We start from the raw sequence: 13,233 nt of genomic DNA, 5'->3' as shown, positions 1-13,233 counted from the left end.
TCTACTCTCTCAAAACCACACCTGCATGGCTAGGCACAGCTCAGATATCATCTGTAAATTTGCTGATGACACAACTATTTTTGGCAGAATTTCAGATGGTGACCAGGAGTTGTACAGGAGTGAGATAGTTCTGCTTTGCAACAACAATCTTGTACTCAGCATTAGGAAGACCAAGGAATATATTGTGGACTTCAGGAAGGGAAAGTCGAGGGGACACATACCAGTCTTTATCGAGGGATCAAAAGTGGAAAAGATGAGCAGTTTCAAGTTTCTGGGTGTGAACATCTCTGAAGATCTATCCTTGCCCCAACATATTGATGTAATTACAAAGAAGGCACGACAGTGGCTATATTTAATTGAGGAGTTTGTCACCAAAGAACTCACAAATTTATACAGATGTCCGTGGAGAGCATTTTACCTGGCTGCATTGCCACCTGGTATAGAGAGGACACTGCACAGGATCAGAAAAAGCTGTAGAAAGTTGTAAACTGAGCCAGGTCCATTATGGGCACTAGCCTCTCCAGCATTGAGGACACCTTCAGCAGGCGATGTCTCAGAAAGGCCATATTCATCATTAGGAGCTCCATCACCCAGGACGTGCCCTCTTCTCATTGCTACCATCAAGGGGAAGGTACAGGAGCCTGAAGACATGCTGTCAACATTTCAGGAACTGCTTCTTCTCCTCTGCCATCTAAGTTCTGAATGGACAATGAATCCGTAAACACTTCTTCACATTTTTTCTTCTTGATTTTTGCACTACGTACAGTATTTACTTATACACAAAATAATCTGCAGATGTTGGGGTCAAAGCAACACTCACAACACGCTGGAGGAACTCAGCAGGTGAGGCAGCATCCATGGAAAAGATCGGTAGACGTTTCTAGCCGGAACCCTTCGTCAGGACTGAAGAGGGAAGGGCAGATGCCCTATACAGAAAGTGGGGGGAGGTGGGGGGAAGGAGAAGGCTGGTAGGTTCCAGGTGAAAAACCAGTAAGGGGAAAGATAAAGGGGTGGGGGAGGGGAAGCAGGGAGGTGATAGGCAGGAAAGGTGAAGAAAGAATAGGGGAAAACACAATGGGTAGTAGAAGGAGGCGAAACCATGAGGGAGTTGATAGGTAGCTGGGGGAGGGGGCAGAGTGACATAGGGATAGGGGAAAGGAGGGGGAGGGAATTACCAGAAGTTGGAGAATTGTATGCTCATACCAAGGGGCTGGAGACTACCTAGACGGTATATGAGGTTTTGCTCCTCCAATCTGAGTTTAGCCTCATCATGGCAGTAGAGGAGGCCATGTATGGACATATCTGAATGGGAGTGGGAAGCAGAGTTGAAGTGGATGGCTACCGGGAGATCCTGTCTGTTTTGACGGACGGAGCGGAGGTGTTCGACGAAGCGGTCCCTCAATCTGCGTCAGGTTTCACCGATGTAGAGGAGGCTGCACTGGGAGCACCAGATGCAATAGATGACCCCAACAGACTCACAAGTGAAGTGTTACCTCACTTGGAAGGACTGTTTGGGGCCCTGAATGGTGGCAAGAGAGGAGGTGTAGGGACAGGTGTAGCACTTACGCTTACAAGGATAAGTCCGAGTGGGAGATCCGTGGGGAGGGACGTGTGGATCCGGGAGTTGCGGAGGGACCGATCTGTGTGGAAAGCGGAGAGGGGTGGAGAGGGAAGGATGTGCTTAGTGGTGGGGTCCTGTTGAAGGTGGCGGAAGTTGTGGAGGATAATGTGCTGGATGACCCCAATAGACTCTCAAGTGAAATGTTGCCTCACTTGGAAAGACTGTTTGGGGCCCTGAATGGGGCCCAGTATTTACTTTATTTTTATACTCAGTAGAGTCATAGAAAAGTGCAGGCCCTTCGGCCCATCCTTACTGTAATTTATAGTTTTTTAATTATGTATTGCACTGTACCACTGCCGCAAAACAACAAATTTCACGACATATGCCATTTCTGGAAGCAAATCGGAAGGCACAAATATATATATCTCAAAGAGGAAGAAGTATTCGAAAGGAAAGATAACACAGCTGTGGCTAACAATAGAAGTCAAAGCCAAGATACATGCCAAAGACAGGGAATATAATAGAGCAAAGATTAGTGGGAAGTTAGAGGATTGAGAAGCTTTTAAAAATCAACAGAAGGCAACTAAAAAGTCATTAAGAAGGTAAAGGTGGAATATGAAAGTTAACTAGCTAGTAATATTAAAGAGGATGCCAAAAGTTTCTTCAGATACATAAAGTTTAAAAGGGAGGTGGTAATGGAATGGATCGCTGGAAAACAATGCTGGAGAGATAGTAATGGGGGACAATGAAATAGCAGAAGAACTGAATAAGTATTTTGCATCAGTCTTCACTGTGAAAGGCACTAGCAGTATGGTGGAGGTTGCAGGTGTCAAGGGGCATAAAGTGTGTGAAGTTATTATAACTAGAGAGAAGGGTCTCGGGAAGCTGAAAGGTCTGAGGGTAGATAAGTCACCTGGACCAGATGGTGTATACCCCAAAGTTCTGAAGGACTGGCTGAAGAGATTATGGAGGCATTAGCAATCATCTTTCAAGAATCATTAGATTCTAGAATGGTTCCAGAAGACTGGAAAATTGCAAATGTCACTCCACTCTTCAAGAAGGCAGAGAGGCAGAAGAAAGCAAATATAGGCCAGTTAGTCTGATCTCAGTGATGGGAAGATGTTGGAGTTGATTAATAAGGATGAGGTCCCAAACTACTTGGAGGCACATGACAAAATAGGCCATAGTCAGCATGGTTTCTTCAAGGGAAAATCTTGCCTGACAAATCTGCTGGAATTCTTTGAAAAAGTAACACGCAGGATAGACAAAGGTGAATCAGTTGATGTTGTGTATTTAGATTTTCAGAAGGCCTTTGACAAGGTGCCACACACAAGGCTGCTTCACAAGCGAGTCCATGATATTACAGGAAAGATTCTAGCATGGATAAAGTGGTGGCTGATTGGCAGGAGGCAAAAAGTGGGAATAAAGGGAGCCTTTTCTGACTGGCTGTTGGTGATGAGTGGTGTTCCACAGGGGTCTGTGTTGGGACCAGTTCTTTTTACGTTATATGTCAATGATTTGGGTGATGTAATTGATGGCTTTTTTACAAAGTTTGCAGATGATATGAAGATAGGTTGAGGGGCAAGTAGTTTTGAGGAAGTAGAGAGGCTACAGAAGGACTGAGAGAGATTAAGAGAATGGGCAAAAAATATAGTGGATGGAATACAGTATCGGGAAATGTATGGTTATGCACTTTGGCAGAAGAAGTGAGAGGGTTGATTATTTTCTAAAAGGAAAGAAAATATGAAAAACAGAGGCAGAAAGGGACTTGGGGTCCCTGTGTAGGATTTCTTAAAGGTTAATTTTCAGGTTGAGTCTGTGGTGAGGAAGGCAAATATAACGTGAGCATTTATTTCAAGAGGACTAGATTATAAAAGCAAGGATGTAATGTAAACTTTATAAAAGCACTGGTGAGACCTCACTTGGAGTATTGTGAGCAGGTTTGGGCCCCTTATCTTTGAAAGGATGTGCTGAAACTGGAGAGGGTTCAAAGGAGGTTCACAAAAATAATTCCAGAATTGAATGGCTTATGAAAAGTGTTTGATGGCTCTGGGCCTGTATTCACTAGAATTTAGAAGAATGAGGGGTTACCTCATTGAAACCTATCAAATGGTGAAAGGCCTTGATAGAGTGGATGTAGAGAGGATGTTTTCTATGGTGGGAGAGTCTAAGACCAGAGGACTTAGAATGGAGATAAGGAGGAATTTCTTTAGCCAGAGAGTGGTGAATCTGTGGAATTCTTTGCCACAGGCAGCTGTGGAGGCCAGTCTTTATGTATAATTAAGGCAGAGGTTGATAGATTCTTGATTGGTCAGGGCATGAATGGATATGGTGAAAAGGGGCTGAGAGGAAAATTGGATCAGCCGTGATGAAATAGCAGAGTTGATTTGATGAGCCAAATGGCCTAATTCTGCTCCTATATCTTATGGTCATGTATGTCTCCTCTACCAAAGGAGGTATAAGGTGCTCTTTCCCTCCACTAGCCTGCAGGTCACTCTTGGGTAAGGATGAACAGCTGGTGCATATCACAAGTCCTGGTTATGCGACCACTGACGTCAGGCAGACAATCTCTGAAGCGCATTGATAATGGCTGGGGTCACCAATCTTATAAAGACGCTGTCCAGATGAAAGCAATGGCAAACCAGTTCCGTAGAAAAATTTGCCAAGAATAATCATGGTTGTTCATAATTGTGAATCATGACTATGGCCTATGTTATACGACACAGCATTTGATGATGATGATGACGACCAGGCAAGTTGATGAAGGCAAGGCAGTGGATTGTCTACTTGGACTTTAGCAAAGCCTTTTACAAAGTCCCATATGGAGGCTAATTAAGAAGGTTCAGTCACTTGGCATTCAAGATGAGTAGTAAATTGGGGTGGACATTGGCTTTGTGGGAGAAACCAGAGAGTGGTAGTAGATGGTTGCCCTTCTGACTTAGAAGCCTGGGTCTGGTGGTGTGCTGCAGGGATCAGTGTTAGGTCTCTTGTTGCTTGTCATCCATATCAACAATCTGGATGATAATGTGGTAAAATGGATTAGCAATTTTGCAGATGACACCAAGATTGGGAGTGTAGCGGACATTGAGTAAGACTATTAACTCATGCAACAGGATCTGGACCAGCTGGAAAAATATCAAGTGGAATTTAATATGGATAAGTGTGAGGTGTTGCACTTTGGTGGGACCAGTCAGGGTAGGATTTACATGATTACCTCCTTCTAAGGTATGCAGTAGAAGAGGGATCTGGAAATACAGCTCCATAATTCCTTGAACGTGATGTCACAGGTAGATAGGGTTGCAAAGAAAGCTTGTTCCACATTGGCCTTCATAAATCAAAGTCTCAAGAACAAGAGATGGGATGTTATCTTGAAGTTGTACAAGACTTTGGTGTGGCCTAATTTCGAGCATTGTGTGCAGTTTTGGTTACCTACCTACAAGAAAAATGGAAATAAGGTTGAAAGAGTACAGAGAAAATTAACAAGTAGTTACCAGCATTGGAGGATTGGGTTGCAAAAGAAGGGTTTAATAGGTTAGGACTTTATTCTGTAGAGTAGGAGTTCCCAACTTGAGGCCCACGGACCCCTTGCTTAATGGTATTGGTCCATGGCATAGAAGGGTTAGGAAACCCTGCTTTAGAGTGTAGAAGATTAAGGGGAAAATTGATGGAGTTATACAAAATTATGAGGGGTATCAATAGGGCAAATGAAAGCAGGATTTTTCCACTGAGTTTGGAAAACACTAGAACTAGAGGTCATGGGTTAAAGGTGAAAGATGAAATGTTTAAGGGAAACTTGAGGGGGAATTTCTTCATTCAGATGGTGGTGACATTGTAGAAAGAGCTGTCAGCAGAAGTGGAGATGTGGATCTGATTTCAATATTTAAGAAAAATTTGGATAAGCACATGGATGGGAGGGGTTTGGGGGGCTTTGGTCAGGGTCAAGGTCGATGGGACTAGCCAGGCAAATAGTTTGGCATAGATTAGATAGGCCAAAAGGCCTGTTTCTGTGCTGTAGTATTCTCTGGTTCTTATTTACAATTCTTCACTTCTATGACTCTATCATTATAACTTCCTGGCTTTTAGAAACGTAGAAAATAGGTGCAAGAGTAGGCCATTCGGCCCTTCGAGCCTGCACTGCCATTCAGTATGATCATGGCTGATCATCCAACTCAGAACCCTGTACCTGCCTTCTCTCCATACCCCCGATCCCTTTAGCCACAAGGGCCATATCTAACTCCCTCTTAAATATAGCCAATGAACTGGCCTCAACTGTTTCCTGTGGCAGAGAATTCCACAGATTCATCACTCTCTGTGTGAAGAAGTTTTTCCTCATCTTGGTCCTAAAAGGTTTCCCCTTTATCCTTAAACTGTGACCGCTCGTTCTGGACTTCCCCAACATCGGGAACAATCTTCCTGCATCTAGCCTGTCCAATCCCTTTAGGATTTTATACGTTTCAATAAGGTCGTCCCTCAATCTTCTAAATTCCAGCAAGTATAAGCCTAGTCGTTCTAGTCTTTCATCATATGAAAGTCCTGCCATCTCAGGAATCAATCTGGTGAACCTTCTTTGTACTCCCTCTATGGCAAGAATGTCTTTCCTCAGATTAGGGGACCAATTGAACTCAATGCCTTAACTAATAAAGACAATAACATGATATTTAAGGGAAGCATGCCATATGCCTTTTTAATCACCTTATCAATCTGTGGAGCCAATTTTGGGGACCTGTAACTTGGACTCCAAGATCCCCCTGCTCCTCAATCAATATTGCCAATGGCCTTGTCCTTAAACAGTGTACTGTCTCTTTACATTTGACTTATCAAGGTACAACACTTCATGTTTGGCCAGGTAAAACTCCATCTGCCATTTCTCCACACATATCTACAACTGATCTATATCCCGATCTATTCTTTGCCATTCATTTACACTATCCATAACATCTTAATCGCATCTTTCCCTCCCTCACACGCTCCACTTTCTACAGGGATCGCTCTCCAAATGACTCCCTTGTCCACTCATCTCTCCCCATTTATCTCCCTCCTGGCACTTACCTTTGCAAGTGGAACAAGTGCCACACCTGCCTACATGTCCTCCCTCACTACCATTCAGGGCTCCAAGCAGTCCTTCCACATGAGGTAACACTTCACCTGTAAGTCCTATGGGGTCATCAACTGTATACAGTGCTCCCAGTGTGGCCTCCTGTATATTGGTGAAACCCAATGTAGATTGGGAGATTGCTTTGTCGAGTAGTTACCAGAAGGCTCCCGAGTATCTCCCATTGGCCACCCATTTCAGTTCGATTCTCCACTCCCATTCTGACATGCCAGTCTATGGACTGCTCTACTGCTGCAATGAGGCCACACTTAGGTTGGAAGAGTAACACTTTATATTCCGTTTGGGTAGCCTCCAACCTGATGGCATGAACATGACTTCTCGATCTTCCATTTAATTTCCCCCCTCTCCTTCACCATTTCTCATTCCCATTCCTTCTGTCACCTTATCTCCCTACTTGCCCATTACCCTCTTCTGATGCTCCTTCCCTTTCCCTTTCTCACATGGCCTTCAACCCTCTCCGGCACTTTATCTCTTCCAATAATCAACTTCACAGCTCTTTACCACCCTCCACCTTTCCCGGTTTCTTCCATCGCCTACCACCTTGTACTTCTTCCTCCCCTCCCCCCTTTACCCTGACTTCTCATCTTGTTTTACAGTCCCGATGAAGGGTCTCAGCCTGAAACGTTGAGTCTTTACTCTTTTCCAAAGATGTTGCCTGGCCTGCGGAGTTCCTCCGGCATTTTATGTATGTTGCTTGGATTTTCAGCATCTGTAAACTTACTAATCCATCCATCTACATTTTTATCCAGGTCATTTATATACATCACAGAAACAGCAGAAGTCCCAGTACAGATCCCTGCAGAACATCACTAATTACAGACCATTTGACCACTACCCTCTGCCAGTTCAGCTCTGCCATGCTATTAATCACAATGCTTTTGTGGGATTTTGTTCAACACATGTTGTTCATAGTACAAAGTGACTATCTTTCATTTGCAGAAAATTGCTTTGGAATATCAAGAGAATGAGAAGCACTTTATCAATTCAAGTTTGTTCTTTCTTTCTGAAATTTGGCTGATGATGCCTGTTCGTTTTACTTCCATTTTAATAGCAACCCTTGTATGTACCAAGTCCATTTCTCTCCTGCTTGTGTTTTTAGGTCATGGTTGGTATCTGAGTCTTTCTGTGTCTACCTACAAAAGAAGGGAAGCTGCCCATCTTTTCCTTGCACTGGGGCGAAAGGCACACACAGGCAACCTCTGTCTGACCTTCAGGCACAAGTTATCTGGAGACTCTCCTGGAAAGATCCAGGTGTTTGTGAGGAGGAATGGCAGTTACGGGTATCCAATGTGGGAAAGGAACAGAGGGCACGGCTGGAGGACAAGTCGGTTCACACTAAGAGGACCAGGTCTTGAAAGTGTGAGTACTGCAAGGATAAGTTTTTTTGTGTGTGTGGAGGAACATTCAATCATACTGCATGTGATCATTCTCAAGTGCCACGTGCGCAATCTGCTCAGAAACAGCTGTCTGCATGTGTCACTGCCAACACTCAGCTTGAGCAACTCATATCAAGATGCGCCTTTGATGACTGTGGAAAACTTATTTACTGTGCACAGATGGGCTGCATCTGCTAAAGGCATTGCAGTTGGAAATAACCATGTACAACGCAGAAAAGCAAGGGGAATTTTTAGGAAAAAATGACAAACAGAGGGCTTCCCAAGCCCTTCTCCAAGAACTAGTGGTCACTTCTCCCTAGAACTGAATGAAGATCTCACCTTTTATATATAAAAATGCTTAAAAATTAGTTTTGTACAAAATGATCAGTGACCATATATAATGTGAACAGAAAATGCATAAGGACAGGTGACCAGATGTTTGATGATAGAAGAGTTCTGAGGGTTGTATTACAGGAGAAAAAGGAAATAGGAAAATCAAAATGTTATAACCAAGACACATGAAAGGACATAGATAATTGGGGATGCCCTAGAGCAAGAACTAGAGGAACGCAGATTTCTCACAAGACTGCTAAGAGAAATCAAAGGGGTGAAAATCATGGGTGATTAGCACAAGATGGTCTGCCCTCCAATGATCTGATGGTGCTACTTAAGAAAATTGAAGTGGCTTCTATAGCCAACATTTCTCTTTCAATCCATTATCTAAAATCTAATTCTTGCTTCAGTAATCTATATGTGCAGATATTAGCTCGAATGTATTCCTCCAAAAACACCAAGACAATCTTCAGAACTATTTTATTGGTGGGATGAAGGTTTTGAAATGGCCCAAGGGTATGGGAATTGCTGTAGGATGTCTATCTTCTCAAGAAAATAGGGCGATATGGAGCGACAAAATTAAACAGGCCTCTGATTGTGTAGAAGGGCAGATCTCCAAGCGATGTATGGTGATGGGCTTTGCTTATTTATCAAAGATTGCACAGGAATGTTTACACTATTAATGTGCATACTGTTGAGGATTCAATCTTGTGCAAATTTGATAAGCTTTTTTGTTCTCTTTTCTTGATCCTGACTTACTGCAGTCCGGTGAAATATCAAGGTGGTGTAGTCACGTGCAAACACGTTACTAAAGAAACACACGGAGACAGAGCTGAACTCAGAATGCCTTTACTTTTCAAAATCGCGCGCTTAAATCTCCCCTCCCACGGGCCCCTGCGACCCACAGTGCGGACGTGACGTCAGACTGTCCCCGGAAGGTCCGCCTCGAGTGGGTAGTTCCAAACACGCTACCACGTGTCTGCCCGTGGCTCCCGATGGCGGTTTGTGTGCGGGCCGCCACAACACCTCCCCCCAGAAATGTCTGTCGGAGGAGTGTGTGGCTTCCCTGGGTGGCCGGCCTGGCCGGCGCGGTGCGGGTACCCTCACTGGTTGCTCAGTGTCCCAGTGCGCCAGTTTGAGGCGGTCCACTGTAAAGGTCTCTTCCCAGCCACCCACCTCCACAACACCGGATCACCTCGAAGGGTCCCTCGTACGGCCGTTGTAGAGGTGACCTGGGCATGCTCCTGCGAGTGAAAACATACTCACAGTCTGGGAGGTCTTTAGGGGTGAAGGATGGTGTGGGACCATGCCTGGAGGTCAGGACCGGTGCCAGGGTCCCTACCTTGTCCCGCAGCCTCGTTAGCACCACTGCTGGAGTTTCTTCCGAACCTCGGGCCTCTGGTACGAACTCGCCTGGGACCGTCAGGGGGGCACCGTAGACCAATTCTGCTGAGGTGTCCAGGTCCTCCTTGGGGGCTGTGTGGATGCCCAGTAGGACCCAGGGAAGCTCATCTGCCCAGTTGGGGCCCCTGAGACGTGCCATCAGGGCCGACTTGAGATGCCGGTGGAATCGCTCTACCAAACCGTTGGACTGGGGATGGTACGCTGTGGTGTGATGCAGCTGGGTGCCCAGGAGATGCGCCAGTGCTGTCCACAAACCCGACGTGAACTGCGCCCCTCTGTCGGAGGTGATGTCCATTGGGAGGCTGAACCTGGCGATTCAGTTTGCAATGAGCGTCCTGGCGCAGGACTTGGTGGACGTGTCTGGGAGCGGTACGGCTTCCGGCCATCTGGTGAACCTGTCTACCATGGTAAAGGTATACCTGGCACCCCAGGAGACTGGCAAGGGGCTGATGATGTCCATGTGGATGTGTTGGAACCTCCTGTGCGTCGGCTGGAACTGCTGGAGGGGAGCCATCACCGTGCCGCTGACTTTGGCGGTCTGGCAGTGTACGCAGGTCCTGGCCCAGTGTCCGACCTATTGGCGCAAACCGTACGAGATGAATCTGTCCACTACCAGCTTGATTGTCGCTCGGATGGACGGGTGGGCCAGGTCGTGCAGTGTGTCGAACACCTGGCGCCTCCGTGCTGCTGGTACCACGGGTTGGGGTTTGCCGGTAGACACGTCGCACAGGAGTCGATCCACTGCCGGGCCGATGGAGACATCTCCAACTGGAGCCCTGAAACGGCGGTGCGGTAAGCCGGGATCTCAGTGTCCGACCGTTGTGCTTCCGCCAGTGCTGCGTAGTCTATTCCTGAGCACGATACGCCTACTGAGTGGAGGCAGGGGCGAGACAGTGTGTCGACGACGACGTTGTTCTTCCCTGCGATGTGGCGGACGTCCGTGGTGAATTCTGAAATAAAGGACAGGTGCCCCTGATGCCGAGCCGACCATGGGTCCGATACCTTGGCCAGTGCGAAGGTGAGGGGCTTGTGGTCCATATACACGGTGAACTCCCTTCCCTCGAGGAAGTACCGGAAATGCCGGACAGCCAGGTAGAGCGCTAGCAACTCTCTGTCAGAAGCACTGTACTTCACCTCCGGTGGCCAACGAGCTGCTCCAGGACTGCGCTGACTGCCGTGTCGGAAGTGTCGACTGTGAGTGCCACGGGTACATCGACTCTCGGGTGCACTAGGAGGGCCGCCTTTGCCAGCGCCTCCTTGGCCTGCTCGAACGCCTCCATGGACTCCGCGTCCCATGCCACCTCTTTGGCCTTGCCGGCCATCAGGCTGAACAAGGGTCTCATGATGCGTGCGCCACCGGCACGAACCGATGATAAAAGTTGACCATCCCTAGGAACTCCTGCAGGCCCTTGACCGTGCTGGGCTTGGGGAACTGGCGGATGGCCTGGACCTTGTCCGGTAGGGGAACTGCGCCATGTCGGTTGACTCTGTGGCCCAAGAAGTCGATCTCTGTCAGCCCGAACTGACATTTCGCCAGATTGATTGCCAGTCTGTGGTCGCTCAGGCATTGGCAGAGCTGGCGCAAATGTGCCACGTGCTGTTGGTGCGAACTGCTGGCCACCAGGATATTGTCCAAGTAAATGAAAATGAAATCCAGGCCATGTTCCACCGAGTCCATGAGCCTTTGGAAAGTTTGGGCTGCATTCTTGAGACAGAAAGGCATCCTCAGGAATTCGAGCAAGCCGAACGGGGTGATGAGGGCCGTCTTGGGCACGTCATCGGGGTGCACTGGGATCTGATGGTATCTCCTGACAAGGTCGATTTTCGAGAAGATGGTCGCACCGTGCAGGTTTGCTGTGAAGTCCTGGATGTGGGGTACCGGGAATCTGTCGGCGGTTGTGGCGTCGTTGAGCTTTCTGTAGTCTCTCCAGGGCCTCCATCCTCCTGCGGACTTGGGCACCATGTGCAGCGGGGATGCCCACGGGCTGTCTGAGCGGCGTACAATTCCCATCTCTTCCATCTTACGGAACTCCTCCTTGGCGAGGTGGAGCTTGTTGGGTGGGAGCCTGCGAGCTCGGGCGTGCAGCGGCGGTCTTTGCGTGGGGATGTGGTGCTGCACGCCGTGCTTGGGGTCAGCTGTGGAGAACTGTGGGGTGATTATGGAGGGGAATTCCGCCAACACCCTGGTGAATTCATTACCCGAGAGGGTCACAGAATCCAGGTGGAGGGCCGGTAGCTTGGTTTCTCCGAGCTGGAAAGTCTGGAACGGATCGGCGTGGACCAAACGCCGGCCTTTTAGGTCAACCAGGAGGCAGTTGGCTCGTAGGAAATCTGCCCCTAGTAGTGACTGTGACACTGCTGCCAATGTGAGAGTCCAAGTGAAACGGCTGGACCTGAAATGCAGTGAGATAGTTCGCGGGCCGTACGTCCGAATACTGGTGCCATTTGCAGCGATGAGTTCAGGGCCTGGGACCGTGTTACAAGTGTCTATATTCGAGGGGGGGATTACGCTGACTTCGGCCCCGGTGTCTACCAGGAAGCACTGCCTGGAGTGTCGGTTCCAGAGGTACAGGAGGCTGTCTTGGTGGCCAGCCATCATAACCATTAGTGACAGCTGGCCCTGGCGTTTCCCAAAAAGCACATGGTGGATGGCAGTGGCGCGTGCCTGAGCCCCATCTTTGGTGATAGAAATACCATTGTTCCGAACTTTCATCTTTTTCCCCCCGTGATCCTCGACGGTTTCGGTTGCGGGGCCTGGGCTTTGGGGCGCGTGATTGTGGCTAGGCCAATAGAGGCTGCTCCACGTTGCTTGCTCTGCTTTAGCTGCGACCCTGCGTGGGTCGCTGAAATCCTCACTCACGAGGAGGAGGCGAATGTCCTCTGGCATTTGCTCTAGAAACAACTGTTCAAATAAAAGCAACACACATCAAAGTTGCTGGTGAACGCAGCAGGCCAGGCAGCATCTGTAGGAAGAGGTGCAGTCGACGTTTCAGACCGAGACCCTTCGTCAGGACTAACTGAAGGAAGAGTGAGTAAGGGATTTGAAAGTTGGAAGGGGAGGGGGAGATCCAAAATGATAGGAGAAGACAGGAGGGGGAGGGATAGAGCCAAGAGCTGGACAGGTGATTGGCAAAAGGGGATACGAGAGGATCATGGGACAGGAGGTCCAGGAAGAAAGACGGGGGTGGGGGGGGGACCCAGAGGATGGGCAAGAGGTATATTCAGAGGGACAGAGGGAGAAAAAGGAGAGTGGGAGAAAGAATGTGTGCTTAAAAATAAGTAACAGATGGGGTACGAGGGGAAGGTGGGGCCTAGCAGAAGTTAGAGAAGTCGTTCATGTCATCAGGTTGGAGGCTACCCAGACAGAATATAAGGTGTTGTTCCTCCAACCTGAGTGTGGCTTCTAGGACGAGGGAGATGTCTTCATTTTTTAAAGAAAGGGGCTT

The 13,233-nt window shown here is 47.9% G+C and overlaps 1 protein-coding gene across 4 annotated transcripts in view; it reads left to right on the top strand.

The window, feature by feature from the left end:
* The window catches only part of npnta (nephronectin a), a 90,135-nt gene that overhangs the window by 71,547 nt on the left and 5,355 nt on the right, over positions 1–13,233 (top strand). For 3 of the 4 annotated variants that reach the window (XM_072256397.1, XM_072256398.1, XM_072256399.1), the window contains one exon: positions 7,774–8,033. In XM_072256397.1, coding sequence (XP_072112498.1) covers positions 7,774–8,033 — 260 coding nt within the window. Of the gene's footprint in view, positions 1–7,773; positions 8,034–13,233 lie in introns of those variants that run through there. The other variant, XR_011885793.1, reaches the window with a different exon arrangement.

The sequence above is a fragment of the Mobula birostris genome, chromosome 4 (genome assembly GCF_030028105.1).
Source record: "Mobula birostris isolate sMobBir1 chromosome 4, sMobBir1.hap1, whole genome shotgun sequence".
Taxonomy (NCBI): domain Eukaryota; kingdom Metazoa; phylum Chordata; class Chondrichthyes; order Myliobatiformes; family Myliobatidae; genus Mobula; species Mobula birostris.
Note: the sequence above shows the minus strand (reverse complement) of the source record. Positions and strands in the feature narration are given on the sequence as shown.